Genomic DNA, 27,746 nt, shown 5'->3' on the forward strand with positions numbered 1-27,746 from the left:
TAATTATTCCTTTAGAAGAAACCTTTTAATAGTCAGAAAATATTTTAACCTTTCCACAAGCATATAGCCAAATCTAGAGGATGACTGGCTCACATACCAATAGCTCGAGACAGGTCTTAAGAGCGGCTGCCTGTAAGAATCGAGAACTGCATTTCAGCGACCACTCGGTCGAATTTCTGATATTTCGCCTGAAGATACCCTTGGATTAACTATTTTCGAAAATCATATTTTAAAGTTCCAAGGTATTTTATTTTTTGAGAAAATTGCGAGAGTTTGAAATGCCATCACAGGGTTTCATTAATTTTCCTGACAGTTCCCTCGGTCGCTGGAACAGGCAGTCCAATTTGGGATTGATATCCTTGAGGTTGTTTTCACTGGGCAGCGACTGGAATTAATTGCTTCAAACATCTTTCCATCGGCTTCGTCTGTTGAATCGTTAAGTCCACCTTGGTGGTTTTTGGTGGACATCAGTGTATCCCTTCGAAAGTCATAGAACCGTCTTCCTTGGGGAGTAGTCTGCAGAACCAGCATCTCTTTGGTAAGTTTTTTTAATTTTCCCGTCCTCTTTTTCCAAAGTAAAGGATCAAGTAAAACCAAGCCGTTCGCAGTAGTTGCGAGGGATCTTTTGTGTTGGCGTCGCCCAGCTGACCGCTTGTGAACAATTCTTGCATTAGTTCGCTGTTTTGGGGATTTTTATTCACCAGGTTTTTCGCAACAGTCTGGTTACGTAGATAACTGGGAGAATCTTTCTCTTATTTAATCTTTCATCTGCAGTGCGTATACTTGCTACACATATACATAAGTTTAATAAGGTTACGTGAGGTAAAAGTAAAACCCGGCTCGTGACTATCACAAATTAATAGAATAGTGATCTGTATTAGTGATATTTATTTATCTAATTATTTATCTATATATTCATTTTTATTACTTTAGTATTAATTACCATTTTCAATAAAGTAATATAGTATTTCGTATTGTCACTGAAAAGCCCCACCTAGGGAGTGCCAATAATTTTATTATTATAAAGGCAGTGTAAACTTGTGGATACCCAGAACCTAAGGAAACGATGGTTGGGCGGCAAACCGTAGCCAACCTCGCGAAGACTAAACCGTAACAACTAATCACTAACTTCTAATCAAACCCCTAAATCCTAATGTTCACTTAGAAAAATCATATACACTGAAGCTCTAAAAATAAATCAAATTATAAAACGCTTAAATTACTTCTGGACTAAAATGCTTTGAAAAAGTCTAATAGAAAATCCAAACTTCTTATGTTTTCTTAAAATGAGCCTATGCAATAATGCATCAAAATCGATTCATGTAATAAAAATCTGAAAAATCTTATTATTGTTATCATTATTATTATTATTATTATTATTATTATTATTATTATTGTTATTATTATTATTATTATTATTATTGTTAGAGACTCTCCTGGAAATGACAAAGAAAGTAATACAATGCCTTCGAGATCTGTTATTATCTTTTTTGAATTTTATCATCTTTTTGTTTTTAATTTGAGCATTATTCAAGAAATGCTTTTGTAATTGTATCGCGTTTGCTCTGAAAATATTTTATGAATAGACCATTTCTGAGTTGCTTTGAACCTCATTATGAAAGAGAGGCTAAGTGCAAAATTTTCTCATGAAAATTAATTTTCATTCATATGCAAACAAAACTAATTTTCATATGAAAAGTTTTGCACTTAGCCTCGCTTTCATAGTGAGGTTCATAGCAACTCGGAAATGGCCTATTGTAAATATTGATTATTATTATGTCTATTTAATTGAATAACTTTTCAGTTTAAAATTTTGAAACCTGCTGCGGACAGTGTCTAGGCAAAAGTTCCTGAACTAGGAAAAAGAAAAAAAAATATTATTATTATTATTATTATTATTATTCTTATTATATCTCTTTAGTAACATATACCAAGCAAATTGTTATTTACAAGTTAAAAGTTGAAAAAAGAACTATTAAAACCTATTTACAATTTACTTCGATTTCGAGATTAATTTTCAAGCACAATTTTTTTAAAGAAAAAAACAAATGTCATAATAATATTAATAATAATAATAATAATAATAATAATAATAATGATGATGATGATGATGATGATGATGATGATGATGATGATGATAATAATAATAATAATAATAATAATAATAGTTAAAAACAACATCTTTATCAACATATTCCAAGCTACTTACAATTCCAAAAAATTCAAATCACATAAAATCAACGGACACACGTTTGGCCAGCGTTTAGGCGACAGTCATCGATGAAATCCCCTTGTGGAATTTTGTGGAAAGGTGTCCTGGAGCCTCTTACGCATGTGTGTACCGACCTTAAAATCTCAAAAGAAAGCAATATTATAATTGTTGTTATTATTATTATTATTATTATTATTATTATTATTATTATTATTATTATTATTATTATTATTATTATTATCATTATTACTAATAAATAAAAGCAACAGGTCTGAGTAACAAGAAAAGGCAACAACAGCAAAATTTGGTTTAATTAAGAACCTCTCTAACCGGGAGGGAGGGGCGATTCTGCTCTGGTGACTTTTTCAGAAATTTATTCTGGGAGAAATTTGCGGTGGTAGATAGATAGATAGATAGATAGATAGATAGATAGATAGATAGATAGATAGATAGATAGATAGATAGATAGATAGATAGATAGATAGATAGATAGATAGATAGATAGATAGAGCCATAGGCTGAATTACGTCTGATTTACAATAAAATACATAAAAATGAACAAATGACAATACCAAGCTAAAAAAAGCTAATATAAAAGGACAAAATATATAATTAAGAGAAACAATATTACATCATTGCTTTATGGACATAGTGACAGATAAAACTCTTGCGAGTACGGGTGGTGTGGAGGCGCCGCGTAGTAAAAGAGTGCTGACTCCTTAAAATGACTTCGCAATCATTCTTGGGAGGCAATAAGCTATACAGCTTGTACGAGGAATTAGACAGGATGGAATTAACGAGCTTATCACATAAAAACTCGTGTAAGGGAACTAGACCAGTCAAAAGAAGCGCCTAATTGTACGAAAAGTCTGGACAGATAATACGCAAAGCTCGGCTTTGACATCTCTCTAGATCTACTTAAAGGTATTGCGGGAGGCTATGATGATAAACAGGGCATGCGTATTCAGTAACAGGCCTTATACAAGTCAAATAGAAGAGCAAAAGTTCCTCCGACTTGACTGGTGCACGCTTAAGCTGACGCAAAAATACAGGCGCTTGTCTGTTGGGTGATTCAATTTACCATGACAACCAATTTTTTGACAGGCAAAAAATAGAAAATCCTTTTATTTACACCAGAAGTGCCAGGACCCCCTAAAACGCATAAACCATTTCACAAGGAAACAAGGCCTAAACAATATCATGTCCGTTTTTTTTTTTTTTTTTTGTCTTCTGGGGCCGGACGAGGGAGGAGGGTGGGGGGGGGGGGGGGCGGATTGTGTACCCCGCCTCCGTAACTTTGCATCTATAATAGCTATGACAGGGAGACTTGTATGATAGACAGCACGTTTAAAGATGTCTCCTTTGAGGTCCGCAGCCCGAAGTGAACCCGGTCTACATAGGGATTTTTATAGAGTAGACGAGGCCTATGCATGGTTCCCCAATGAGGAGAGATTTTAGAAAAAATCAGCAGTGGTGAGAAGAAGGGAGCTTGAGGAGACAAAGTTGAGAGGAGAAATGGTAAAAAGTGTGTCCTGCCCTACTCTTCAGTCCACGCTCGGCCTTTTTCCTCACTATGGAGACGGTTCACAGAATCTTTTCTTTGATTTTGCGTCAAGCAACGAATAAAACTTACAAATAAACACCAAACTTCACGCACACTGGGACTTTTCTGGGATATTTCAGTAATGTTCAGATAGTATTGCAATCACCAAAAGTGTGCAAAACAGTTCTTTTTCTTAATTCGTTAACCACCATAAGGGCTTTGAGGCATCATAATTTTAAATATGGTTAAAACATTTATCGAATTATTACACGGTAAAATAACAGTACAAGAACACAACAAGCAGCTTTCTCTTGCCTGATTGAAGACCAGCAGCAGAAACAGCGTCTGATAAAAACTTGCATCGTCCGCTATCTTGATTTTAAATTGAAAGCGGGACAATACTCGGCAATAGGGCGATCTGATTGGTTGATTTGTTTATTTTATTTTATTGAACCCCTAATACAAATTATTGATCACGTGTTTAAGTAATTGTCAGAAATTTCATCTAGCACTCACTTGCAATTGAATTAAAATAAAAAGCCATTGTTGCTTGACAAAAAAGAACTTTATCTTCGGGACAAAGACAGTATTACCCCTTTACTATAATTTGAAAGTGAACTTAAATAATCAGCGAAAATTACGTAGGTCTTTAAAGAACAGAAGGATGTATCGCATGCTCACCCACCAACACTCGCATTATGATATGTTTTAAAATGAATTAACGTTTTATCTTTAAACTAAAAGAATCAACGGTCAAATAAATCCACACGTATGTGTACAGCGGGGAAATTCAGAGGTGCTTATTTATTTTCATGGTAAAGCAAAAATATTGCTGGGGAATATTTTCTTCCTTCAACAATATGGGTCGTCTATTTCGCACAGATGCTGTCACATAAATGCAAAACGACGCAATTGTCTATTTATTGAAGTTGAGTTCTGCGAAAAGTTTAAAAGCTGATCGTCTTGAGGGCACTTGAGGAAACGCATCGGTTTTTTGGTCAGCTTTTTTTATAAGCAATATTATTACAAGTTTTCAAGTAAGCTTTCAGTTAAAAAAATAAACAAATTTACCGCTAAATGGAGTACACATGTTCTGTTCTGAATTAATGAGTTTTTCATGTTTCCTTTTTTGAAGTTATCACAAAAAACAGCTGCACAGGGCTTTACTTTTTGAGTGCCCTCGGTGTTCTTACGTTGTTCATCCTGACGAAAAGCGTCTTGCAAAGGTAACTCATTGGCATCATTCATTCCGGTAAGTAGAGTTCTTTTTGTTTCTCACATTAGCCATTTAATTGTTCTGCTCAATTTGGCAAAGGCATCCTGCGAGTGACGCAATTAGAAGTGAAAAATTGAGGTGGATAAATATGCACAACACGGAGCGCTTTCGAAATGTCATAATTAACACAAATAAAACATCCTTTAAGCAGATAATTCAGTCTTAAACATCGTCTTGAAGAAATCTTTTATAGAAAAACTAAGTATTTTCTCTGTTGGGCTATGGTGAACCGCGTTTTCGTAATTTCTTTTGTGAAAATTTCGCCACAGAATACCTTAAATGGGTTTTACGCACAGCATGATTACTACCAAATGCGACCGAACATTTAAAAATATTCACAAAGACAAAGAGCACATCAAGGATCCTGATAATAACGAATTCACTAAAGAAATAATTGCTATTTGCTCTTTTAAAACAAGTGTATGGAAATAAAATTACCAGTATACAAGATGTGATAAGGCTAACCATAGTTGAGCAGTGTTTTCTTTGCTTAATTATATTTAGTTTATTTACTTTTGTTATGAAGTAGGATACCTCCAGTCAATGATAATGCAGCTGTCCTCCTTAAACATCTTAATATTACCACCGTTCTCTGTTTGAATTCGTATAAACTGACTCATAAACTGGTCCATAAATGTTGTTATAGTGAAATTAAATGTTCGGTGTAAAAGCTAATAAAAATTTAGGGGTTACCAGATGCCGTTATCTTTATTTACGTGGGCAAAGACTTGACAGCGCTTCTTTGAATAAATTATCATACTGTCGACCAATTCAAGTTTCCATTTTATCATTTTTGGGAAAAATTTTATCTCAAATTTTTCACAAAATGTCTAACATGGTCAAAACCGAGCTCCTCTATGTATTTTGAAATCATTACAAAGTCCCCATTATACACAATCAAACTCGTACTTCTTGTAATCGCCAGTAGGTTGCCAAACCTACAGTGAACGTTAGTTAAAAGATCACTTTTTGTCTGGGTATCGCTTGAGGGAATGTTATTTTTCTGCGTCTACCTCAGTTTCATTTCATTACTTTTTTGTTGCTATAATTTTACCATGAGTGTTTCACATACATTGTAAATTGCCAAAAATCGCCTTCTGTTTTTACATTTCACAACTCTTAATTATTTACTTTGTCAATGTATATATCGCCAAATCTTCTTTCAGTAAATGTCTGTTCAAGAAACACCTTAAGTATTGGATTCGGTAGCACGAATCCTAGTTCTCTGCCATTACATCATTTTAGGTGACTTATACACTCTGATTGGCTGTAGCAGTCTTCCAGCTTTTAGTCATCTGGAAGACTCGCATGTCATACGAAATTCTCTACTAAGGCAAATAACTATCTCATGCAATACGAAAAAGCTCACCGACTTTTTTTTTTAACATAAAAATGTTTTGTATAAAAAAATAAAACAATTTATTGAAAGCATGATAAATCTGGGATTCATGTCACACGATCAATCAATCATGACATCATTTGTCCAGGTAACACTTCAAGCGCTATAAAGAAAGCAAAATGCATTTGTCCCTTAATTAAAACTCTAAACGTTTCCAAAGTACACATGAACAACAAAAATCTCATCTCGCGGGCTCTTAGATATCAGGATAGGTATCCATGAAAGTCTCGTGAGAAAGCTTCAAAATTGAGATGTAAAAAAAAGTGAAAATACAAATTACCCTCAAATTCTACTACAAGAAAATAGGCAATGAATTAACAAAAGCAATTATAAATTTATTTTAAAATACAAGCGGATCAAGCTTGCATGATCAAACATTTTCTTTTTCTCCAGTAGCCTGTTGTTAATAGCAACACACAGTACCTTTATTTTCCGCCAGAAATTTGAGATTGGTGACTCTCCTAACTATATTTATGTTATAAAAAAATTGCTACCTAATCTTGAAGACTCGCCTTCAGCTCGTTGAGCCGTAATAATTAATGTATTAGATTATTATTTTTAAAGTTAAATTAAGGTCTCCAGCAGCTCTGATGATAATTGCTATCTGTTATTGTTATTATTATTTTATTTTAATATGTGGCGGCGTAAACAAAAGTTCCATTTTAGCAGTGAGCTGTTGGCTGTTGGTTTACTACAGGAAGACGATTGTCTGCATTATAGTATTTTGACCAACACATTGAAAACATTTGCATTTCAACATAATGATTTCCTCATTAATTTTCATGTTAACCCATACAGTGGTCTCTCTGTGTTTAGTAACCTATACAGGCTTCCAAAAGTGTCTTTTTCCATCTATGGACTCAATTTAACTGCCTTAAGTATTTTATGTAGGGGTTTCGTTATAGTTGCAGGTTCCAAGCTTTTACGTTGGTATAATTAATAGTTTTTTAACCCTGTCTAGACCTAGCGGTTCCTGAATCTCCGCGGGACTTTGAACCTGAATAACTTTTTCAATATTTAAGCAAACGGCCTGACATTTCAGGACTCTTTCGGAAATTTATCTGAGAAGAATTTCGTGCCATTGGTTACTGTTCATTGACTTTGATGTTGTCGTGACAACCAATTTTTGACAAGCGTATTTTCAGAAATGGAAAATTACTTTTCTTTCTACTTACAGTAACTTTTATTTTTTTAGCCCATATTAGTGTTCCTTTATTGGTTTTGATTACTTTTCGTTCAATATCGGCGCTTTCCTAAGGTTTTGGGGAAATCCAGAAATCAAATATGGCGGATCCAAGATGGCCTCCATTTGACAATCATGATCTCATGACAACGTCACATGACGTCATAACTTCTCGTTGCGGACCTCAAAGAAAAGATCTTTGGACGTATTATTTATCCTCCAAAGCTCGTCGCCGTAGCTTTCATACTTGTGAAATTGTGGAATCTGAAGCTGAGAAAAGGCAATGTCATTAACACGTGCTATGATGGCAAGTCTTTAGAAATCAAAATCGCTTATTTCGCCAACTCTAGGAAGCAAGAAGGAAGAAAAAGCATCCAAAATACGGATGCCCAGAGAGGAGCCCCATATGAGGAAGAACTGTTCGCCCGACTTCCATCAACAAAACCAGCTTATTCGATTATACTAAGTAATAGCTACTCAATACCAACGGCTGAGAGAAGGATTTTAAATTACGGCTTCACTAAAGACACCATCCGAAATGTCTATATGCTTCCATTTCAAATTTTGAAAGAACCAAAATTAATTTTCTTTCAATTTAAAATTACTCATAACATTTTACCTACGCAATCCAACTTGTTCCGTGCTGGGATAAAAGACACTGACATATGCCCCCTATGCAATTCCGAATGCCAGTCTTTAACCTTTTCACTGCCAAATTTCTTGGACTCTCTGGACAATTATCTCGATGTCGATTAGCAAAACGGATTTGGCTGTCCTATATGAAGATCTCCTTTGAAATTTTCGCTCCCCTGCAATAACAAGGACTCAAGTTTTTTTTTGTGACGTCACCTATTTGAACCGTTGTTGTCTTGCTCGCTAACACAAACACATTCTAATCGGTAAGTTGTCGGTTTATAAGTGTACTTTCGGGCCATTTTCCACTGCAGAAGCTCCCAGGCTGGCATCATAAAGCTGGAATGGAGAGTAGAGGCAATCCTCTGAAAGAATCCAGAGGTGAGAGATGATTTCATAGCGACTGGGACGCCAAAAGTGTTCGTATCGAGTCATGGTGGCTCACGAGTGAAGTTGGCTCTCTGGCCGTTCTGTGGGTGGATTCTCGGACCTACCACGGCAATTTGGGCGAGATTTGACTTGCAAAGAAAACGATGTGTGCGATATTTTGCCAGTAGGACCGGGTGGCTCGACACTTACAAAAATACTACTGAATTAAGATGACGGGACCTCCATTTCGTCGTTGTATCGAAATCACCCAGAATGCAACTCGGACGGAAAAGGGGAAATCACGGGCTTTGAAAAGTGGCTCGAATCAAATGGCTGATGTTCGAACAGCTGTACGCGTGAGAGGCAAAATTGGAGATAAATGCTTAGTCATGAGATTAAGGTTCGCTGTCATGAAGGAATTTTGGTTTTAAAATGAGATTTTGAATTACAAAATTGGAAGCAAAGATGTGTGTTTTTCAGCTTTCCTCGATGCCACAGAAAACGGGCATTTTTGGTTTTGCTTGAAAATAAATGTTGATATGGAACGGCAAACGGAAGATAAACTCAGTTTATTTGCTCTTAAAGCCTAAAATACTTACTAACTAACACTATTAGTAGACCATAATAACCAGATTTCTGGATTTGAGAACGTGGCCAATGTTGAAAGTGGTAGCCTCTAAAACGGCGAGATTAGTCGCCTTTAGCGGTGAAAGGGTTAGGCCACATGCTGTTTACATGTCATGTGTCCTCGACCTTTTGGAATAAGTTTAGACTCTGGTGGCGAGAAAGCTTTCAAGAAAAAATAACTTTATCCGAGGGCGTGATCCTTTATAGCTGGCATTAAAAATCAAAAACCTGGCTTGTCCTCATGATCAACTACTCTCTCATTATTGCTAAATACCACATTTTCACTACAAGTGTATGCAATGGCAACTTCAACTTTGAAGGTTTTCTTTTACGTCTGAAAAACAAACTAACTATTCTGCAAACAATTGCTGCGAAAAATAACAACTTAAAGCAATTTATGGAAACGTGGGCCCCTATGCTATAAGACTACTAGGATATGTGTACTTTTGTCCGTCTTCACGTTTTTAGTTGTGTTTTATTCGTTTGTTTCTTTTTTTTGCTAAAGAAAAGAATTGTATAACACAAGAAAAGGGAAAGGAAAAAATAAACAAATAAATGAATAGGAAAAAAATCTCTAAATAATTTTGTAAGTAGTAGATAGCTTTTGATAACAGATGTTAGCTGTATACAAAGTTCATTGAAAGTCAAGTATTCTTAGCAAAGTATTGTAAGCCGTGTAGTTCTAGTAGTGTAATTTACTTCTTTATAAATGTATTACTGCTTAATAATAATAATAATAATAATAATAATAATAATAATAATAATAATAATAATAATAATAATAATAATAAAAACTCCAGGCATCTTGTAAAACGGTGCAACTAAAGTTACTTAATATAACTTACTGGAAAATTACTCAGGTGAATTAGACACAAGATAAGACAGTACTAATTTAGGACATTATTTTCAAATGGTTTGCTTATTTATTTAAACATTTAACTGAGCTACAATGACAGTTTTTCATTATCCTCTCTGCCCGTAGGAAGTAAAGGCTGATAATTGGTGCAACGGTGAGGGCAAAAAATCACCTTTCCAGCATGGAAATGCTTGTCTTACTTTTTGTGCTGTTTTGGAGTGAGAACGGCATCATCGCCAGCCAAGGTGAGTTCATATTGTTTCTCTTTCTGCTGGCAATTTGTCTGTACATGTACACGTCCTTGAGTTACAATCCATATCTTCAAAGCATAAAATATCTATTCCATGCTGTTCATGGACTGGTACAACGAAAATCTACCAGGGATCTAGGAAATATGAATTCTGCAACTACCTAGACACGCTGATCAGAATCTTTTCCGTGATAACTATTGTAGGGAAGATGAGCAACACGTCCTTAACAACGTCAATTCTGGCTTGCGAAGGTTACCACATTTTACATTGCCTTCACTTCTCTCCCCTCCCTCCCCTGTTTCAAAATTGGGTGTCAGTGGTGACGTTTTATACATTTAATTGTCCACAAAGGATCCAACGATGAACCGTAAGTGGGAAAAACGGCAAACAAAGACGGAAATTAAGTCACTTGGGCCATCAATAGAAACTTACCGTCAAGGGAGTTCCGTCAAACCATCCCAACAAAAAATGATAACCATTCCAGTTTCATTTCAAAAATAACAATGTAAGTCACTTAATCTTTCATAACACTGTAATGCCACTTAGGTGAGATATTAATCGGATATTTACAGAAGCCATGACTGGACTATTTGCTCCCGATTTCTTGTGCGTGATCCTTTGTAAATATAGTCAGTGGAATGTTTTCAGCATGTCAACTGCAATTAGTTAAGGACAGTGCCTACTAATACAGAGGTACTTTTGCGTGGTTTATGGCTATACGGAAAAAGAAGATCTCAGCAAGGGCTCTGTAAAATAAAAAGCACTATATGGCATTTTTTTTTTCAAATTGAAGCTTTATTATCACTGAAAAATGCACGGTAACCCCCAATTTTCTTTTTGGATACCAAGAGCACTTGCTAAGGTCTGCTTTTTCCGCAAAGGTTTAAACCAAGCAAAAATATCCTTGTATTAGTATGCATCACCCATAGGAAACTTGATTATCTCGAAATGCGAAGAACGTATGCGCAGTAACAAAAGTAGTCACCAACACATGATCGTTACAGTCATATGCTCCACAAATGACATACGTCCTGCATAATTTGGGATCAGTGAAGTCGAACGCGTCCAGTGGGCTTCTTGATGAATAAAAACAGATGGTAAATTCTGAGTTTCGTCGTGTGACAAATAACATTACGGACCTTTAGCACCGACACCCAGGACGCGAACGTCACCGACCGGAAGTTGAGAAAATGAACTTTGATGCTACTACGCATGCTCAATCGTGCAGAACTCGTCGTCCACACCTCGTTCAGGACGCCGTTTGCCGCCATTTGGCGTACAGTGTTGAACGAAGGTATGTTTTATATTTTTACTAACTTTTGCTGACTTATTTTGGGGATTTTTTCAATCTAAAGTGTCGGTTAGTGGACAAGATAGATACCGTGAGTTATTTGATCGGACCGTGAAGAAATAATCTTGATTTTTTACTTTCTTTTCACCTGCAGGAAGAGCTTTGAGCTTCACAGCTGTGATTGCGGATGATGATACAAAGAGTACAGGGTTCGTACATAAACCTTATAGGTGTTTTTTTGACACGTACGTCGCCTGCTTTCATCTACATTTCATTATGCCTTTAAAAATTTCAATTTGTCCGTTTAAATTTGCGGTTACGGATCGATTTAAGGTCATTCTGAATCGTTTAATGGCTCACTAAGTTGTTATTGATACTGAAAAAAGCCCCTAAATTGTCGTAGAGGGCAATTTTTATATTCAAAGATTGCCAAAACGTGAAACACGTTTTGCCCTGTTTTAATTTTAGCCGGAGGAAAAAAATTAACAAAACTTTATTTATAAATTACAGCGCTGAAAACTTAGTTTATATACTTCAGGCCTTAAGATTAAATTAATTTTACTTGCAATACAGCTTAAATCATATGAACACTGATTGTAAAAATAATTCGTTACTTAATGAAAATTTGTATTTATTTTCAGAAATTATGCCATGAAATGGTCAGAAGAGCACGATCTTATGCTTTGCAGAGAAGTCCTTGTCTTGGAACCATGGAAGTTTCCTAAGCAAAGCAAAGAAGGAGGAGATGTCTGGGGTGAAGTAGCACTAGATTTAAATGGCACAAGCTATCCCAAATTCAAAGTCAGCAAGCGCTCTGTCAGGGACAGACTCACTCTTTCGGTCAGCAAATACAAAGAAAAGATGAGAAAGGAAGAGCAAGGTTCTGGGATTGAATGTGAGGATGAAACTGAATTAGAGAAGGCATTGTCTGAGATCATCGAAAAAGAGCAAGCAGCTGATATGGAAAGGAAAGAAAATTCAAATACTCTTACCAAGAAGAATGAAAGTGAGAAAGCTTCAGCAGAAGAGAGTAGACTGAAGGCCATGGAGCGCCTGATGCAAACCAAAAAGAGGAATGCTGATGCAGGCCCTGATCAAGTTACTCCACCAAAAAGCAGAAAAAGCACCACTGAAGCTGTGCAAATTCTGAAAGAAAATATTAAGCAGGAAAAGGAGATCAGGAAGGAAGAAATGGAAATGAAGAAGAAAGAACAAGAAAATAAAGCTGCCGAGCAACAGATGCTGATGGATCAGCAGAGATACAGCCAGCAACAATACCAGGATGTGTTAAAGGTCGTGACTGAACAGGAGCAGAGACAGATGCAAAACTTCCAAATGCTTTTTTTGCAGCAGCAACAACAGCAGAGCCAGATACTCATGGGTTTACTGAAAATAGCCTTGCCCAAGTCTTCATAAGAGGAAGGTGAAAAAGCTGTTTAGAAAAAAATTTGCACACTTTAGCCCTTTGGGACCATGTTGTGGTTAACATTTTATTTACTGTTCGATTTTTAAAATTAACATTGATCAAAAATATATAGTTGAAGCTTAAGAAAACGTAAGTGAACCCTTTCACCCATAGGGGTGCCGAGTTAAGAACTGAAAGATAAGTTAAATTTAATATTCATATTTTGTTACAATTGTAAGTGTAACATGTGATTTTTATGGCAACCCAATTTTTCCTACAGGTTTGACCAAAATCTATGTTTGTGTTTTATCTGCCTTTCCCTCAAAAATTTAACAAGTTTTGAAGATCATGCCAGGAAAGATTCAGTATTTTCAAAGGGGGGGGGGGGGGGGGGTGGGGGTGTCTGTTTACAAAATATTGTTTATTATTATTTTTATTTTAGCCCCAAGTTTTTTAAGGGGAGCATGTTGGATGTTAGCAAATATGTTAGCTTTGTTATTTTAACTTAAAATATCAACAATTTTTACACCTTACTCAGTGTCATTGTCCTTATTTTCTATTTTAATGTGTTCATTTTCATTTTTCTGGTTAGTCAAAGGGGGGGGGGGGGGGGGGGTTAGCCACCCAATCCATTCCCCCCTGGGGATCATGATCTGCCCCTAAATGTCCCTTCCCTTCTCCCAAGATTTTTTTTTTTTTTTTTTTTTAAGAGGGGGTGGGGTACTTTCTGCCCACCCTCAGTATAAAAAAAGCATAGGCTAATAAGGGTTAAAGGACCAGTCTTTGTAGAAGAGGGTAGGCTATGGGATTTCTCATTTGTTCCTGCAATGTGTTATGTCCCCTTCCCTAAATTCTACATTTTATGCCCCATTACATTTGTTGTTTTTCCAGAAAAATAAAGCTGTGTCATCAAAATAAATTCAGCTATTTTACTTTATTGAAAGTATTGCTCCAGAGTGGGGGGCTCAATACCAAAGTAATCGCTGGTGCTATTACCATAAAGACATGTTATGGCATTACGAAGTAGTGCGCACACAGCATACATTTTGCCGACACTGCTTAGGCCGATCTTCAAATTCTTTTTAAAGTCAAGAAATTTAAAAGAATTAATGGCATCACCGAAAAGCCATTCCACTGAAATTCTTAACGCGCTCATGGCTTCGTTGTAATCTTGCATCATGGGTGCAAGTGGGACTTGACGAAACGGGGTTTGAAGATGACACGGAGAGGGTACGCCAAATCTCCATATATACACATGGGTTGATCGCTGGAGAAAAGGCATACTGTTGAAGGTCACGCAATAGTCCAGAATCTGCCAACATCCCAGCGTCGTGTTTAAGCCCCTCAAAAACGAAGAAAAAAAAGGAGGTGAGAATAGAAATTGTTTGGGAAGTTTGTATAACTTGTTAAGTAATTTATAACATCTTGTTATCGATTTGTGTTTAATGAAGTTCATTTTTATTACTATTAAAAAGAAAATCAAATTAAAAACTCACCAACCGGTCCATATAAGTTTCCGATGAGTCCATTTGGTAGGGACAGGGATTGGAATTTCAGGGCATGGACCCTTTTATGTCCATTATAAACACTTCTCTGATGTTCACCAGGTCTTGAAATTGGTCGCACTGTCCCATCGACGAAACCAAAACAATTGTCGAGGGGGGCGCCTTTTCCTGATATGGCATCTGCATAACGTTGTAAATCCCCAGGATTCAGGAGATCTTGATTCCATTGAGTTAGAAGGTGGCCGTGATATAGTCCATGGCATCATTTGTGATCAAACTTATGACAGAAACTGGTCGGCCAAATCGCGGAATCATATCACTGAGTCGGCATGGATAGGCAACTCGTTTGAGAAGCATACATAAGTCTTCTATGTCATCGCAAATACTCCTCTGCTCGCATTTAAACACTAGTGGTAGTTGAAGTGCTGCAACAAGGCGAGGGAGGTCTTGCTTCTCGACACGAAACTATTCTTTGCATTCGGCGGAGTTCATAGAATCCAGATCGAATCGTTCGTAGTTTTCATGAGGGAAGTCTAGATTTTTTGAACTGAAAGTATCGTAAAGCAATAAATATTCTTCATCTGAAACAATGTTGTCGGCGTAGAGAAGTATGAGCAGCTCACGAAATTCCTTAAAGGACATTTTCTCTGTCGACTTCAACTGGAAGAGACTCGTCCTCGTAGCCGTAGCCGGCGCGGTCTGCTAAATGTTTATGTTTCCCGCTGTGAACGACCGTCTCGTTCCAGGACCCACTCGGTTAAACAAGACCTCGTCCACGTTCTCGGGGTCGGTGCTAAAGGTCCCTATTGATTCACCTATTGCTTCTGAGAGGTAGACGATGTTTCAATATCATATAATTTTCTTTCACTTATTATCTCACTATTTGTTTCATCGTGTCCAAGTCGTAAGTAAGGTGTTTATTGAACTACTTTTGCTTGGAATAGAATGTGGTTCAGTGGTAAACAATTCACTTTCAAGCCCTGGATATCCAAACAACTACCCGAAGAATATGAATTGCAGTTATTCGGTTCCAATTCCAGAGGGCATGGCGCTGGTAATTAACTTTGACGACTTTAACCTGGTGTATCACCCGACTTGTAGGTAAGTAAATGCACAGCTTTTTACGTGAGAAGCACTGCTGTACTGCTGCATTTGTCAATTAATATAGGCATGTCATTGGAACTGAAGCTACTGTATCGTATGTATGTATGTATGTATGTATGTATGTATGTATGTATGTATGTATGTATGTATGTATGTATGTATGTATTATTTGTATGTGTGTGTATGTATGTATGTATGTATGTATGTATGTATGTATGTATGTATGTATGTATGTATGTATGTATGTATGTATGTATGTATGTATGTATGTATGTATGTACGTATGTATGTGTACACAGCTGTTACCGTGATATTAGCTATACAGCTTATTTACCTCTGATACCCGAATCAATCTTAAGGGTATCTACAAACTTCAAATTTATGTATCAATATAAATCTGGCTTACTTCCCTATAGCTTCAATAACATGTTTTGTTGACACGCCAAGTGCATTCCTATGGCACTTCACATTTACCACAATGCAGGACTAATATAAGAAAGTTCTCCATTTGTTTCCAAGGTCCCAATTTTTTTTAACTCTCTTGAAATTCGAAATGCAACAAGTACCGCCTCCTTTTGTAGTAAGCTGAAAGCATTCCTCTCATCATAAATATTCATTTATATATTTATTAATTTATTTATCTCTGCTTTTCACTTTCATTTTTTTTAAAGCCTAACTATGATTAATATGACTATGTAATATATTTTAAGATTTGCTGTAGCTCTGCCATTGAGTTTGGTCTCGTGTGTAACTATGAAAACACTTTGTTCTTATTACTTAACTGAGGAAGCCCATTCCTTATAAGCCCGGTGGCTTCCCTTCGGCTTCCTCGCCGTTAGCTTTTTTGCATTTGTACAACTTATGGCAAAAACAATAAACTGAAACTCAAACTGAATTGCTCAATATTTTTGACCAATAGTGGTAGGTGTATAAAATGTTTGAGATCTTAATGTCATTACCAGGAGTTAAGCGAATTGCCGTTCATCAAGGACCGAAACTTTAAAAGACACAAACCTTAACTGAAACATATGTTTATGTTTCAATTTGAATTTCAACTAAATCGTAGTTTGTTAAACATATAATGAATGAAATAATGAGGCAATCTTTGTGATAACGTATTTTCTAAAACGTGGTTCGCAGGCAACTTGGCGACCTCGGGACGAAAATTAATCAACAACTACAACCGGTGTTCACGAGCAAGAAGATCGCTGATCATCTTAGAGTCACAGAAGAAAAGCCTCCCCTGATCAACTAGCAGAGTGTAGTATATGAATTCACATGTGATTTAATGACTTGGGGCCCCCTCCATCAACGCGTTGAGGAGCATAAACATTCTGTGATCGGAAAAGATCTCAGGAACGCGCATGGTTGAACACCTTACAACTTAATTAAGAACTTTAAAGTCATAAAGAAATGCCTTGACAAATTTGAATGTTTGGTCTATGAAATGCTGTGGATCAAGAGCAAAAGACCGAAACTGAACACGCAAGCGGATTCCATTCGCGCGAAACTCTTTACCTGAATGCTTTCATGCTAATTTATTTTCTCATTTTCAATACCTATAAATATGCCTTTCCGTTATTTCCATTTTACTCATTTGACAATGACGATATGAAGTCGTCGAAACGTGATGCTGTTTTTAAATTACTATCGTTAATTTTCTTGATAAAATGATTTAGGAAACTGTATTCTAATATTTAAAACTACCTTCTTTATCGCTAGTTTATATTGCTTCCTCACTACAATTTAACAACTGATTAATGAGTCAGCGTGTTTCATCGAGATATGAAGCACGCGGGAAGTTTGGAGAGCTCGAAAGGTGCTCTTGAGCTTCTTGAGTGTTCTCCAAACTTCCAAAGTGCTTCATATCTCAATGAACGCACAGCTGACTCATGAACCAATTGTTTTATAACATTTTCAACACGGTAGTTTAACACGTTGATTCTAGATTGACCAGAGGTTTACCAAGCATTCACCCAATGTGCAAAGTGGTAAAAAGACAACCCCGTGTTCAGTAAAAATACACAACTTACCGGGTAAAAAAAGCAACACCCCTTTGGTCTAAAATAGTTGACGTTTCTAATTATCGAGTAAAATACACTGGTTGCCATTTAAAAATTTTCCAAAAAAAAAAAACTTCAAAATTTGACGCTCGCGTTGCAAAGGGAGAATTCAGTTTCCGCTCACGAGGACGTGTTTGTTTACGCAAGATTTTCACAGTTGTCACGTTCTTTAGTTGAAAACAGAAAGAAAATAGACAACTGAAGCTTTCCTAAATAAAAAAATTTATTCAGATAAGTCTTTGTTTGAAGATGCAAAGGCGTACAATTCTTAATCCGAGACGATAAACGCGCAAGCAATTTGAAGGAACTGCAAGTCCATTCATAAAGTGAATTTATCGAAGCGTGGGGAGCACGGCTTTTTAAAATTTCGCCAAAAAACTGTTAGTTATACGAAGAATCCGTCAATTAGAAAAGTATATGAGTACAAATTCACAATCAAACCTGTGACTTCTTGTGAACTGGATTCCCACAAGTATTCGAACATTATCAAGAAAGTCCGTGATCTGAGATGTCCGCTTGCTCTCGGCTAGATAAAAGGACAATTTGTTCCTGAAGCACAATTTCTTCGCCGTTAATTATGGTATTTCCGCTGTTGAAACTGTCGAGTATTCCTTAGCAGTTTTTTTTTTCAGTTTATCGTTTCGAAACGGTGTGTTTTCCCTCTGAGAAAAGCGAAATTGGCGTCTGAAAATTAATACTTTTGGGAGACACGATGACACGGGCCCGGTTTGTTCTTTTTTTTTCCTTTTTTTTTTTTTTTTTTTTGGAAGTCAAAAACTCCAATCCCAAAGAAAAAGGAGGCAGATCTCCCTCATCAGCTGGTTCGCTTGTTGCCATCTGTAGTTAAACTTTTTGCTGAGGTTTTCCCCCATTTTTGAATGCATTTGTTTGCTGACGTCATCAGCGTGCACAATGGGAATATTAAGCACGCGCGCACAATAAAATTTGATTGCACGAATTTACTAGCTATACTATAAACGTCCTCTGGACCATAGACGAACCTGTCTATGGGGTGCAACAATCACCCCTGTGACACCATTTTACTATTTCTACCTCTATATACGACAATTTAGCCTGCAATGCAGGCGTATTTTTGGAGCGGGAGCGCTGAATAATCCTTCGTTGCTGTCATCTTCGGCGAGGAAACGCGAGAGGACTGTAGCGAGTCAAAAGTAACCCTAAGGGAGTGGACGACTGGCTGAGAAATAAAGGAGGGGGGAGGGGGAGAGGAGGGAAAAATACGCCTGCCCGCACTCATTGTTTGTTTGCAGAACCCGTACGCTGGATAGACGGGGGCTCTGATTGGTGCGGTAGGTCACATATTGATTGATACCTGACAATCCACGGCAGATCGGTCCGCATGTCATTTCATTCCAGCTCCACTACACTGTGCTCAATGAAACCGTGTCTTTCAGAAATTGGAATATCACTTGAATTGAGCTCCGAACAAAAAGAAATAATTTTTTCACGGTTGTCGAGACAAGATGTATTAGCAGATTTTCCTGCCGCCTTTGGAAAAAGCCTTACCTTTCCGTTATTGGTTCGACTGAAGGGCATTTACATTGATTTTATCGAGCAAAAGTGCTGATGCGATCCTTCTCTGTCCGCTGAAAAGTACTGTGAAGAAGCAACTTCAATGGGACTAACAAAATACGGATACCGACTAAAAAGATATTGAGGATGCAAAAAACCGTTTATCATTGCTTCAGCGGTAGCCTCTCACGCAGTCGTTTTTAGGGGACTCGTATTACCTCCTGTGGGGAGGAGGTAATACGAGTCCCCTAAAAACGACTGCGTGGGAGGCTACTTCAGCGGAGGAGTACTGTCCGTTTTTTCGATCGCTGAAAAAGATTGATACACCAGTTGACCAGCTTTGTGTGATAACTGGGGAGGACTCGCATACTGTTCAGTTGGACCGGTTAAAGGTTTGTATTCGTATAGCCCCGAATAAAACTTTGAACTGATCTGTGCTTGATTTTCTGTATTTGACCTTTGCGGCGCACAGCGTGACACTTGTAAATCTTCTGAAAGCGAACGCAGAAAATTAACTTTACTAAATTTACTAATTTGACCGTCACACAGTAGCTTTATTCTTTCATGATTCTTTTTGTTTTGAGACAAAGACAATTTCACTTTATTATGCTTGATTTCAAAGTAGAAACTTAGATCACGCGAAGTACGTGACATGACTGCACAAGCTGTGATGAATGAAGCCGGAAATGCACTGATCAAGCGCAACTATAAATAGGGGCGTTTGGCGATTACACAGGGTTTGCGGGCAGGCGTTTTTTTTTTTTTTTTCGCTCTCATTTCCTGCCCCCCCTCCCCCTCCCCCTCAGCCTCCTTCAAATACGCGAACTAAATTTATTATTCAGCGCTCGCCCATGAAAAACGCCTGCACTGCAGGCTAACGACAATTCTGTTTGCATATCCTCTAAGACTGATTATTTTTCTTTGTAGATGGAGCTATTTGAAGATCACTAATGAGAAGAAACAATCACTTGGTGTGTATTGTGGTGAGAGGACTGGAGAGAAGATTTCTGTGACAGGGGGCAAGGCTGTGCTAACATTCTTCTCAGACCATGTTCTTCAAAAGAAAGGATTTCAATTGTCTTTTACCAGTGGTTCACCAGGTGAAAACGGATAACTGAAAATATCATCATCCTAAAATTACAAATTAAATATTAAAAAGTAAATAAGTAAAGATCAGTACCCACCCGACCTTATATGTATTTCGAAGAAAATTTTAATATTTGTTAGTTTACAACAAGGCAATAATTGCGCAGATAGATGAGTATACTATAGTCCTGTAACACTCGCCTACGGAGTTGTTGTTGTGGTCGTTTTCGTTTAGTCTAACAGTAGTGTAACAAATACAATAGATACCACCTGCAGATGGCACAAGCTAATCACGGAGATAAGTCAATTTGAAATAATTAAAAGCTTGTCGTAATTAATTATAGAAATCAATTAAAGAAAAAAGGAGGATTTATTTTAGAGTCACACTGCGAGCAGAGACTACCTTGATTCCCGAAGGGAAGAGAAAGAGAGGTTCTTGTAGGAAGCGTGTCAAGTCCTAAAGTCGCCGTAGTCTAGACTGTTGGCCAAGTCACTCTGGTTTTCTGTCGGTAAACCGGTTTCGAAGTGCACGCTTTATTCTATTCTTGAACCGAATTTCAAAATGTGAACCAACTGTACTAACAAAAAATGATTTCGTTGAATCCGTGCTTCACGTAACTCCGCTCCTGCACCTCCACCCCCCCCCCCCCCCCCCCCCTGTTTTGAAAGAAGAAGCAACAACTTCTTGCCGGAACAATGGACTCAGTGGAAGATCGAAATACACCAACCACAGCCAACCTCCGTGATACAGTTGTTGCCACGTAATCATTTGACCTCATCGCCTGAAGAAGACTAGCAGTAAGCAGTCGAAAGGTGGCGATCTACATCGCAAGTGACTTCACCGCGAGATAAACGATAATACACTTTATTATTAATTCTCATTTATTTTATCTCGTTTTTTGTAAATGCTCTGTTTCATTTTTTATTTTATTTTTTATTTTTGCTGTTATGGAGTGCCGCTAAATTATACCTGTATTATTTTGTTTTCGTTTTTGTTTTTTAGTTTCACCAAAGGTGTTGTTACCAGCTACTGTTGTGCGAGCGGTACCAGGCCTCACACTACTGTGCTCAGCTTCAGGGTCTCTTCCCATACACATAGCGGTGATAAGGAACTCAACAACTCTGGTAAATACAACTTCCAACACTGCAAGCTTCCAAGTAACTGAAGAAGGAAACTTTACATGCCGAACCACTAGCAAGTATGGAAGTGATGAGAAAAAGTTCGATGTTAATTTCATCGGTGAGTAACCCAAAATGTTTCATTTTGAATGGTTCTGAGCATCTTGCACTCTTAAAATGTTGGCACCATTAATAATGATAATAAAAATAATAATAATAATTATAATAAAAATAATAATAATAATAATAATAGTAGTAATAATAATAATAATAATAATAATAATAATAATAATAATAATAATAATAATAACAAAGTACGGGCCATTACGCTGGGAGCTCGAGCAGAGATATCCTGAATATCGAGTGAGACAGTTCAATGATATTGTGGATGTACTCAGAGGTTATTCAAGAGATGTCAGGAAGGCACTTAAAGAGCTAGTGGGAGATAAAAGCGACACAATAGCTCTGCAGATACAGAAATCAGTTATCACAAGCTCACTCAACATTGCCAGGCTCTTTAAGCTTTTGAAATAATGGACATTAGGCGTTTTATTATACTTTTATTTTTATTTATTTTTTAAGTGTTTTGATCGCGATGAACAGAACCTTTAGTATTTAGATTGAGGATTTTATGGATGATAAATAGTTTTAGAATTTATTTACTAGGATTTTTATGATTAGAAGTTCGGAGTTTAATTGTATGGACTTTGGTCGCTACATTGATTGGCTACGGCTGGCCGCCCAATCATTGTTTAGGTAATCTGGGCATCCAGAAGTTTTTACTGCCATTTTATAATATTAATAATAATAATAATAATAATAATAATAATAATAATAATAATAATAATAATAATAATAACAATAATAATAATAATAATAATAATAAATTTAATAATAAGAAAATTATATCGCTTAGTTTCTATAAAATATCTAACTGAGCCTTACAATAAATTAAATTAATAGATTAAATAGGACTTAATAATAACTTTGCAGTTAGGTGAGTGAGTGTTACTGCATGGCCCTTTTGTCTTCTTGCATTATTTAAAATTATGTCAAAGTTATTTTGGTTGCTTTATATCCTTTCCACCCCAAAAGTTGAAATTCAGTGTGACTACTCTGACGCATCTGCTAAGTGTCTGAAGGAGGCTGTTCGGTAATTTGCCTTTTCGAATTATAAATTTAAAAAGAAATGACTGCGACGTTTTGAGTTTTTTTTTTTTTTTCTTTTTTAGCCTGAAGTATTCAGCGTTTTGGCTTTTATTATTATTTTTTATTTCAAGTCTCTATATAGAATTGAAACTATGACAGACCAATATAGAGTTAAGTTAGTGGCCCGGAACGTGTTTGCGGTGTGCAATATCAGCTTGTGATTCGCATAAGGGGGAATCTAGTCTCGAGCCGTTCCAACCAGAAGGTGTCAAATTACCCCTTTTCGCACTGTCTAGATAAATAAATGTTTTTGGTGCAATGGGCGACTGATTGGTTAACGTTTGCATCTGAGACAAACTAAAAAAGTCACCGTTTTTCATAGCTTTTTCTTGAATAAGTAAAACAAGTTATAAACATCGCAATGCAGTGCGTGCGGGTCACTTACCTCCCTCCCGGGTCTGCATCAACCCAAAAAGACAAAACAAGTGACTATAAGAATCCAAACCTACAGAAGCTCGTAGCATTAACAATTATCTTATTTTTATTTTAGCCTTTTGTAATTATTTCTTGTAAAACAACAACCGGCCTTCAATTGATAGGTCATACAATGTTCATTGTTCTCGTATTTTCCACTGTTTTTTGCTTACTTGTTTGCGTCCGATGTTGCACCTTCTTTTTCTTTTTGTTATTACTAGTACTCAGTTCCCTCTATTTCCTAATGAAATTAAATTTGAAGTTTCTTTTCCTGATGCCGTATTTTGTTCACCATTTTGACGGTGAAATGTACCCAAGACTAGCTTCCTAGAGTTTCTTTAAGCTGTCAGCGATTCGCATCCACATGAACTTTTGTCTTGCATGAAATGCATGCCACGTTGTACTTTAAGCCAAAGGAAATCTCGCGCGACAAAGAAATGTTGGACGTGTATAAGTAGTTTAAATTGTGGTTGTAAGCTGGTTATGACTACATTAAAAAGGCACCCATTCGAGGTGGGAGTGTTTGCTGCAAAATGCAGAAGTGCATCAAGCGGAATAAATTAGTTGAGGGAAATTGTCTTTGGCCATAGAGCACCAGAATCTCAGTCGATTTGTAGATTGCATTCTCCCTCTAATTTTCTTTTTAACTTTTGTCTCTGCCTGAGGGCGTTGAGAAAATTTATCTTCCTAGTATCAAAGAACTACATACATTAGTTTTTCCGTATGCGGGTCAATCAACCCTTTTGAGAGGCAGTGTTTTCACTTTGAAATGTTCAACTTACAGATAAGCGTAATAATAGTCAGTTGATTGTTTCCATGGAAAGGTTTTCTTCAACTTAGTTTCCAGGGCTGTTTCTCTCGCTGTAAAATTGGGGTGGGGGGAGGGGAAGAGGGGGGGGGGGGGGAGGGCAAACATTCTGAACGATGTTTGTCAAATCATTTTGAAAATATATCTATGTGAAAATTCCTTTTCAAAAGTATAGTCAAATATATAACGCTAATTAAATTTAAGCTTTAATTCTAGTCGAATTCGAACAGAGTAGGCCAATTTCAAGTAACTTTTAAGCAAAACAATTTGGGCAAAGTAAAGACTGGTTTTCACTAGGACATAAGCATAAGCATAAAGAAAAGCAAATGTAAACGCTTCGTACATAAGCATAATGACAGACGCACGCGCTGAAAACTATTTCTTGACAGCATTTTACGACGCCAGCTCCCCTCGATTAAGCTCAAAATGCTTAAGTTGCAAGTGTTCTTATGTCCAAGTGAAAACCAGGCTTAAGCCTTGAGACTTTAGGATAAGGAAAAGTAGGAAAGAGAGGGAGCTGGGTATCAGCAAAAATGATAACGGAGACAACCGAAACATGCTAGTAGTCCCGGTAGTCAAGTTCCAGAAATTAGCTGATTAAATACATATTACATAAATTCTCTGATTTTCTCAGAAGGAATGGCATCGTAAATGTTGTTAAATTAACTATTTTTTTGTTTTTGGCCGTTAAAATGCCACTGTCATGGCGATTTTACTGTGTTTTGAACAAAACTGCTCAAATATTTGAATTTGGTTTGTAACATGAAATTGCTGTTACAACACCGGAAAGAAAATATTGAGGTTTTTCTCGTAGGAAGAACAGCATATAATTAGTTTTTAGTGCCTTGTTCAAAATACACAGGAAGAACTTGAGAAAGTTGGCCAATATTTTCAACTTGCAATCCTAGCCTTCCGCAGCTTAGTGTAATTAATAGTAGTTTCTAACTGAAAAACTTGTAAGGTTATTGTGAACAAGACTCAACCGCTATTTTAACGATTTCATTAAAACAAATACGTTTTCTGGCTATTCATAGTGACACTAAATTAGGTGGCAGTGCTCCTTTAACTATTACCTGTATTTCGCGGCTATTTTTAGCGCTCTTCAAAGGTGGTTTTAACAGGGTACTTGCTAGAATCACAAAGTGAATATATTTGAAAATGTTTAGAAGTGGACAATAAACAAGAATAGTTGTTCGAAGTATTCGAAAAGTTTGACTTCAAATGAAATTTGTCGGTGCTTCGTTCCCTCACCTTATTTTGAACTCTTTTAGTTGGCCAGAAAACAGCACTTTCACCGCATTTTGAAATTTCCACGAATCTCTCAACATGAAAAAGTCGCTGGAACTTGAAAGTATGATTTTTGAGAATGGTTCACCAAAAAATTTGTTTACCAGTATCTACCTCGTTCCCAGGGGCCCTCTCTCTTCCCCCTTCGAGAAAAGGCCCTGATTTGGGCTGGTCACGTGACTGCACACGGCAAACCTCTTCCCAGGAGGGGTACCCTCGATCTACTGTTTTGATCGCAAGAGCCTAACAGAGATTTTCAAGCGGACGCGAAAGCAAGAGAAAGGCGAGAGATTTGGCGCAGTTTCATGCGGTCTGCAAAAATCGTATATTAAGAACTCAAGAATCTGTTGAATTTCAAATGGTCAAAGAATCAGAGGTTGATAATTGATTTCACATCATGAATCGGAATATTTATCTACAGTAGAACTGTTTCCAGGAAGTCCAGCAGAAATACCACTTATTCAAACTTAACAGCGGTAATAGGTACGTCTTTTGGTCTGTAAAATGAAATTTAGTTCACACGTTATGCTTTTGGTAACAGCATTACAGTTCATCACTCAAATACATTGTTTTGGTTTATCTAATTCGCAATAATGAATACATATTTGGTCACCGATTTCCTATGACAAAGGACGTTGTTTTTCGATCACAATCGAAAAATTCGGCTGAGCGCAATGTTTTTCATTGAACTACTACTTAGAGTTAGGCACGTAGGCAATAAAATAACACAAGAATTAGCTTTCAATTATATTCGCGTGCGGTTCTCTTCAATTCAGTCTGTCGGTATTTTTGAACACTCATAATTTACTCAAATACCTCGCTTGCTTACATTCTAGTGCCAAAATATTCTTGGTGTTTCATTCAGGAATACTAAAATGATCTTCTTTCCGACTTCACTACATTTCTAGCTACCTAGCTAGCGATACTTCTTCTCTAATCGCCTTGCATGTTTGGGTTTTGATTCAAGCGTCTGCCGTCGTCTGTCGGCCTCGCTCTGCAGTCCCAAAAATGACAGTTTTTAAGAAACTTTTTACCGATTAAAAACACCCTACCTGGAACATCTTCCAGGTCTCAAGTGCGTGATGGGTGTGAAAATGCTTGATTTAAAGTCCGCTTGTTGTTACAAACTTCGCAGCTGGCTTCTCGGGCCCTTATGAGAAAGTGAGAACTGTATACTTTACTACACCTCCCTAACGACAAATTAATTTGTCAAGTGCACGTGACCAGCCGCAACCAGGGTCCTTTCTCGGGAGAGGAAGAGAGAGAACCCTGGGAACGAGGTTTTACCAATATCGCCATATATGCATGTACATTAGGTTTTCCTTTATTAACTAAGTATTTGGTAAGGGCAATAATAAACTTGTTCCTTTTTTGACTTATCTCCACCATTAAACCAGTGGAATAAAATAAATAATTCAAAGTTCATAAAACGTTGACAAACCCGCTTATAGAAAAATTAAAAATATATATAATTTCCTGCACCTTTTAAGGGCCTTGTAAATGTATTTCTTTCCGTTGGAAAATTTATTATTTGTCAAATATCGTCAACTATCACAATTTTTAAAATACGAACAACAAAACAAATACCTTGTGTGTGTGTTTACTTGTTTGATAGCCACATGAAGGAACAAAAAAGGATATTTGTGGAATACTTCTCATTTAGTTTTAATGTACTTTCTCTCTTTCATCAGCATGCCCCAAGCTTTGTGTTTGTTCTCCCTGGCAGCACAATCGTACCTTGATAGAGGTCTCGTGTGCAGAGAAGCAACTAACGTCAGTCCCAGGATCATTGCCGGCCGATGCTAACGTGCTGTAAGCACCATCTTTCTAGTAATAAAACAAAGAGCGCACAATCATGGTGAAAAGCAAAAACGAATAAGGGATATGTTCAAACCGTATACAGTATTACGTTTCTATTACTGCGCTCATTGGCTAAGAATGATATTCTATAAAACTGTTTCAAAAAAGTCCCCTTTTTCACGGATGAGTAAGCCGGTAATTACGGAGTTTATGATTACAGAGTGCAGACCACATTCATTTTTTTTTCACCGACATCCCATTCATGACTATTACTACTTATAACATTCTCACAAATTTAAAATTCATAAATACATGAGCAGCCGTTTAAGCCGATTACATTTACCGCTCATCTCACGAACAAAAAAAAGTTTGTATTTTGTTAAAAATATCTACCTACTTGATGTCTATATCGTAATGGATATGGTCCGTACCGCGTCGACCCCCGGGCCTTACCCATGACGTTAAATATTTTTAATGTATTTTTAAAAACCTTTTTTGCATTCTTATTCGTATTGTTATTCAAATCTTCTTTGTTATTTTCTCCTTTTTTATCCTTCCTTTTTTTTATAATTATGTGTGTCTCTACTTTTTCGCACTAAATCGAAAGACATGCATAATTAAGCGAACTCGTCTTGAGCTGTCGTCCCCTTAGGTTGTCAGTTTGATGCGGGTATGCTTTAAAACGAAAAAAAAAAATAAATTTTTTCTTTTTTTACTTACCAAAGCAATTGAAATATTTTCGGTTATATCAGATGCAGAATAGCCACGTTACC

General features: G+C 36.8%; 2 protein-coding genes and 1 pseudogene across 3 annotated transcripts; 2 read left to right on the plus strand and 1 right to left on the minus strand.

Annotated features, from left to right (window-relative positions):
• Positions 1–399: 399 nt before the first annotated feature.
• On the plus strand, positions 400–27,312 carry LOC146463760 (uncharacterized). 2 transcript variants are annotated; one of them, XM_085084099.1, is made up of 6 exons: positions 400–538; positions 10,225–10,343; positions 15,495–15,651; positions 20,178–20,350; positions 21,340–21,576; positions 26,865–27,312. In XM_085084099.1, the coding sequence occupies exons 2-6, from the start codon at positions 10,280–10,282 to the stop codon at positions 26,987–26,989; spliced, it is 756 nt and encodes a 251-aa protein (XP_084940225.1). In that variant the 5' UTR covers positions 400–538; positions 10,225–10,279; the 3' UTR covers positions 26,990–27,312. The 2 variants fall into 2 exon arrangements, with proteins under 2 accessions (XP_084940225.1, XP_084940226.1); XM_085084100.1 differs by lacking the exon at positions 400–538 and adding an exon at positions 4,872–5,007.
• LOC146463761 (uncharacterized) lies at positions 11,478–13,421 on the plus strand. Its single transcript, XM_085084082.1, has 3 exons — positions 11,478–11,643; positions 11,795–11,849; positions 12,282–13,421. Exons 1-3 carry the CDS (start codon positions 11,550–11,552, stop codon positions 13,054–13,056), a joined length of 924 nt encoding a protein of 307 aa, XP_084940208.1. The 5' UTR covers positions 11,478–11,549; the 3' UTR covers positions 13,057–13,421.
• Positions 13,649–15,192, minus strand: LOC146463762 (uncharacterized; annotated as a pseudogene).
• Positions 27,313–27,746: the final 434 nt, after the last annotated feature.

The sequence above is a fragment of the Pavona decussata genome, unplaced genomic scaffold, assembly GCF_977016875.1.
Source record: "Pavona decussata unplaced genomic scaffold, jaPavDecu1.1 SCAFFOLD_175, whole genome shotgun sequence".
Taxonomy (NCBI): Eukaryota; Metazoa; Cnidaria; class Anthozoa; order Scleractinia; family Agariciidae; genus Pavona; species Pavona decussata.

What these genes read in the sequence shown, in the direction of transcription:
- LOC146463760 (XM_085084099.1), top strand. Translation starts at nt 10,280, where the DNA reads ATGGAAATGCTTGTCTTACTTTTTGTGCTGTTTTGGAGTGAGAACGGC. An exon ending in TTTTACCAGTGGTTCACCAG is followed by an intron (nt 20,351 to 21,339) that starts GTGAAAACGGAT and finishes TTTGTTTTTTAG; the next exon opens with TTTCACCAAAGGTGTTGTTA. An exon ending in GTTCGATGTTAATTTCATCG is followed by an intron (nt 21,577 to 26,864) that starts GTGAGTAACCCA and finishes CTCTTTCATCAG; the next exon opens with CATGCCCCAAGCTTTGTGTT.
- LOC146463761 (XM_085084082.1), top strand. Translation starts at nt 11,550, where the DNA reads ATGCTACTACGCATGCTCAATCGTGCAGAACTCGTCGTCCACACCTCG. An exon ending in GCGTACAGTGTTGAACGAAG is followed by an intron (nt 11,644 to 11,794) that starts GTATGTTTTATA and finishes TTTCACCTGCAG; the next exon opens with GAAGAGCTTTGAGCTTCACA. An exon ending in GATGATACAAAGAGTACAGG is followed by an intron (nt 11,850 to 12,281) that starts GTTCGTACATAA and finishes ATTTATTTTCAG; the next exon opens with AAATTATGCCATGAAATGGT.